Source organism: Belonocnema kinseyi, chromosome 6 (assembly GCF_010883055.1).
Source record: "Belonocnema kinseyi isolate 2016_QV_RU_SX_M_011 chromosome 6, B_treatae_v1, whole genome shotgun sequence".
Lineage (NCBI taxonomy): Eukaryota > Metazoa > Arthropoda > Insecta > Hymenoptera > Cynipidae > Belonocnema > Belonocnema kinseyi.
Window position 1 is genome coordinate 88,043,895 of NC_046662.1, and position 4,999 is coordinate 88,048,893.

Consider the following 4,999-nt stretch of genomic DNA (forward strand, 5'->3'; position numbering starts at 1 on the left):
GTCAGTGAGGCCTGCAAAAATTGAAAAGATTCTAGAGTGATCAACTCCTACTTGCGGTCACACCTTTTCACGTGCTGTTTCAACTTAGCATTCACCTTACATTTTATCCTCGGCCTTGTCCAGGCCATAGGCGAGCGCTGCAGCCGTAGGTTCATTGATTACTCTCAGAACATTAAGTCCTGCGATTTGCCCTGCATCTTTGGTCGCCTGTCTCTGGGAATCGTTGAAATACGCCGGAACAGTTACAACCGCATTTTTAACTTTTGTACTCAAATAAGCTTCCGCGGTTTCTTTCATTTTTATAAGAATAAACGCTCCTATTTGACTCGGCGAATACATTTTTCCATCGGATCCCTGAACCCACGCATCTCCATTGGATGCTTTCACGATTTTATAAGAAACCGTTTTCCTGAAATAACAAACTTTATTCAAATTAAACTTATCGTTTATAAAAATTCTACTTTTAAATTTGACGTAAAGAGGGTGGCGATTTCAAATTGCCGGTTTTTCCTGATCAAGTTTTTACATGTTTTCTGATCAACTAAAAGTACATATTCATACTTGTCTATAAAGACAAACATTTATATTAATTTATGACGTCCATTAAAAACATCCTTTAACACAACAGAACAAAAAAATCGAAAATTAATAAAATAAAAAATAAAAAATATTAACCAAAAATAGCCTAATTAAACTTTTGGTTGAAAACCTTTATTTCCAACAAAATGGCAAATTTACTTTTACTAAAAAAAGATCAATTGTTTAACAAACCTGAAATAACTAAGTTTTAAGAATAAGTTAAATTTTCAGTTAAAACCATTTGAAAGAACTAACTTTCAACCAAATAATCTTTCAAGATTAATTTTTACCAAAAAATATTAATTTTCAACTAAATAAAATCAGCTATCAACTAAAAATTGAATACATTTTTAGTCACAAAATGAATGTTCAACCAAACAGATGAGTTTTATAACAAAAAGATGAATTTTCAACCATAAAGAGTAATTTTCTAATTTTTTTTTTTAAGTATCAATTTTCAACAAAACATTTGAATTTCCATCCAAAAAAGATACATTTTCAGCCAAAAAGAGAACAGTTACATTTTCTGTTAAAAATCTTATCTTTTTTTTAAATTAAAATCTTTTGTTTATAATTCAACGATATTTCTTCTTTGAAATGCTACTTCTACCATAAGAACTATCCCAAGTATTTTTTATCTAGAATTTGAAAAAAGAAACTTAAATTATATCTTTACGGAAACTTCTTATCCTAAACAGTCAATCCAAACTTCAGTCAGCTAAGAAAATCAAAAAAATTGCAAAAGGTTTTTCTTGTAATGAAAAATAATGAACACTCAATAATAAAGTAAAAATCACTTTTCTAAATTGGACAAAATTATTAAAATAATAAAAACTTGCATCGCTCTGCAACCAGACGTAAATGTCCGATCTTTCAATTAAATGTCGGGTCAAGTCACCACCCTGGAAAAGTTATTGTGGAAATAAATTACATACATTTCCTTTTGGACTTCAGCATCCTCGAATTTGCGACCTATGAGCCGCTTAGTTGCGTAGAATGTATTTGCTGAATTCGTCACGGCTTGGCGTTTAGCTGGCATGCCAACTAGACGCTCACCATCTGCAATTTTAGAAAACTTTTGAAAATGCCCGTTTTTAAAACCCTGGAAGGTGATTTCCATATTATAAATAGACGACATCACGAACCTTTACTAAATGCAACGTAGGAAGGAGTTGTTCGGGAACCTTCTGCATTTTCAATAACTTTCGCCTGCTTACCCTCCATCACAGCGACGCATGAAAATGTCGTTCCGAGATCTATACCGACAACGGCTCCCTTGACACCGTCCGATCTAATTAATAAAAACATTTAAGAAACGCATACATTTTTATCTAAGATTGATCATTTTAATGTGGATTAAATTTGTAGACACTCAATTAAATTGAGTGAATTGGAGACAACTGCAAGCAACATGTTCAGTTTTCAAACTAATTTTAACTTTTGCAATTTGAACTTTGCTTATTTTGACGATGCCATTTAGAACAAAATGTTCATTCTAATGGCGCTCCAGATTGTAAAATTCTTCATTTTCGAAGGTATCAAATGGAAACTGTTTAAGTCCTAGGGACCTTAAAGATTTAAGGCTTGATTTAGAGATTTAAAACAATCAATTGATCAAAGTGTCTATTCGTATGACCGGCCGAATGAATAGTAAAGTTCTAATTTGTCGTGGAGGCGGTTTGCATGAACAGGCAAAGTATTTATGTAATTAATATTTTACTACGAACAATTGTATTTCTTTAATTACTCAAATACAAAACCGTGCAGATTTCAATGTTTTCTTATAATTTAAATGAAATCTAATCTATTAAACATTTTTCTTCAATGTTATTGGGAACATTTTAATGATACATTTTTATAGAATCGCGCCAACTTATCACAATTATTGTGAACAATTTTGCTCGCATGGTGCAAGACGTTTAAAGATTGAACAAAAATCTTTGAATAACTCAAATATTTGTTTGCAAACAAAATTTAAACGAGCAACCATGAGGTTTTAAATTAAATTTATTTAAACTATACAGTCCTTTGATTTTTAATATTTTGCTACAGATGTATCGTCGGTTTGTGTGCGGCTAGCAACGAAAAGAAATTGAGTAAAATCTTAATGTATCGTATTTTTTCTTGGTATTTTTTGTCTATTCATGTGCAAAAAATACAAAAAATGTATTATGGTATCCATATTTTGTACTATACATTTTTTTAAATGAAAAAAACTCGTTTTTCTGAGTAATTTTGTTTAACTGGATCTCTCTGAAATTCGCCTATTTTTCAGTCACTAAAATAATTATAATTTTTCAGCTGCGACTTTTAAGTTTTTTGTTTTTAAAGCTCTGAGCACTATAAACCTGTGAATTGTGTCTATACAATTCATTCTTAAATAAAATATGATTGTTTAAAAAGTAATTTTCCATTTTTTCATCACCTTTGTTTAAATAATTGTTTAAAAATATAAAGTTGTCAATAACAAAATATCTCCTTTAAATCTATTGTATGGATTCAGAAGAATAACTTCATTTTTCCAGATTTTAATAAAAAAATATTGATAATTAAATCTAGCGATTTCTGAACATCTTCTCCTGAATTCTGACTTGTCCTAACGATTTCTGTCGAGAAACTTTAAAGCTGCATAGACATTTGAAGTAATAATTTTTGAGCTAAATATCACAACAAAATTTATAATTTAACAGTCCTTGCTACGATATGAAGACTATTAAAACAAAAATACGTATTATACTGATTATTCACAACAAAGTATCTTCATTAAGTCTTAAAATTCAACATAGAGGTTATATGTCTTGTGGGCCAGCAGAAAACAGCAAAAATATATTGTATCCGGCCAGCGTCGGTGGAACCGTTCGGCCTGGCGCACCCATTGCTTTAAAGCTATTCATACGGCCATATACGCATGAATATTCTCAGCCACAATTAACTTGTCCTTTATCGAATTCGAAGAAAAAAAGAGAAGGGAGGAGCATATAGGAATAAATTAATCGCGTTATCTTTAGAGCGAAGCGTCTTGAATCTAACAATCCTAACCTCCAAAAAATGTGTTATCACAAAAAATTTAGTCTTACTTGTAACGATACTGGTACAAATCGGACGAACTTTGAGACGAAGGTGCAACCACAGGAGCGACCGCCTGAAAATTATTATTTTTCTTTCTATAATATTTAAAAAATCATAATAGATTAGATAAGCTAACATGCATTTCCCTTGAAGACGTGGCAAAGCCAAAAAAAGATAATTTCACAAGGAAAAATGACAAATCGTTAAAAATAGTAATGTATCAGACAAGGCCATATATTATATCATCATTACATTATCAAAAAATAAAGTGAAGAGTGCGTTTCAGAACATTTTGCGACGTAGCACATGCCGGTGTACCAAACGGAGCAATGATATGCCCCAACGTAAGACAACGTTGTTGTTTGAGTCATTATTTAGCTAAAATACGACAGTTTATAATGAAATAGAAACTTTAAGTATATAAAATTAAATTACGTAAAAGTGAAACGGGAAAAATATCGTAGAAAAATGAAGAAAACGCCTTATGAATATAGGACAGGACAGCATGGGTAACTTACATTTTTCAACAGAGTACTGAATCGTTGCCTCCTGGCGATGCCAACGCCGACTCCGGTACATCCTTGGGAAAGAAAGCGCGTCGCCATTAACATTTTTGTTGCCTTGATTTGTAGAATTTTTGGAAAAAATTACCCGAAAAGTCGGGAGCTTTTCTTTCACGTGCAGCGATGAGTGATGCAATCTAACCAGCTACTGGCATTAAAACTAATAAAATGGAAGGACGCACGCGCAAATTTATGACCTCCGAGAGAAATATTTTGGACCAATCATCAATGAGCACTAACTAAAAGCACCAATGAAATTTTAGATCTATAAGACAGGGCCATCTACCATCTCAAAAAACTTCCGAAAGATTCGGAACCAGAAAGATCTGGAACTTTCGTTTCATCAGAAATTCATTTTATGTTCTACAAAAATAAAAGTACTATTATACTTTTTCATCCTTACCTTTGACCGTAGATTTTGAATTATTCGTGCAATTAACCCTACACGTATCTTGCGGAGGACAAATGTGCCCCACGCGAAATTCAATTAATTCTCCTGAGCAAATATCTCTGATTTTTTGTTGCAGACCCTAACCATAATGGTTAGGTTGATGTTGTCGGTTGTTCGCTATCCCTGGACTCTGTCAAGTAAAAAGCAAAAATTGAGCGCTTGGGGCACATTTGTCCCCCAGAGGATCCTTTACGTTCGAGTTTCGTCACGTTAAGTCAATTTCACATTTTCATGTAAATAAACGCATTTGACGTGTATTTACATTATATCATGGTATTTTAATGTTTCAAATTGATTTTTTGTAATTTAAGTGAAAATTATATATAAAAATTACTAA

General features: G+C 32.1%; 1 protein-coding gene across 1 annotated transcript in view; it reads right to left on the bottom strand.

The window, feature by feature from the left end:
• LOC117175490 (heat shock 70 kDa protein cognate 5-like) overlaps nt 1–4,383 on the bottom strand; it is a 17,827-nt gene extending 13,444 nt beyond the window's left edge. Inside the window, exons 1-5 of the mRNA XM_033365196.1 lie at nt 4,167–4,383; nt 3,657–3,721; nt 1,725–1,870; nt 1,515–1,638; nt 101–409 (exon numbers count right to left, since the gene is read on the bottom strand). Of these exons, the coding sequence (XP_033221087.1) occupies nt 101–409; nt 1,515–1,638; nt 1,725–1,870; nt 3,657–3,721; nt 4,167–4,259 (737 nt within the window). The 5' untranslated portion in view covers nt 4,260–4,383. The remainder of the gene's footprint in view (nt 1–100; nt 410–1,514; nt 1,639–1,724; nt 1,871–3,656; nt 3,722–4,166) is intronic.
• Between the last annotated feature and the right edge of the window lie 616 nt (nt 4,384–4,999).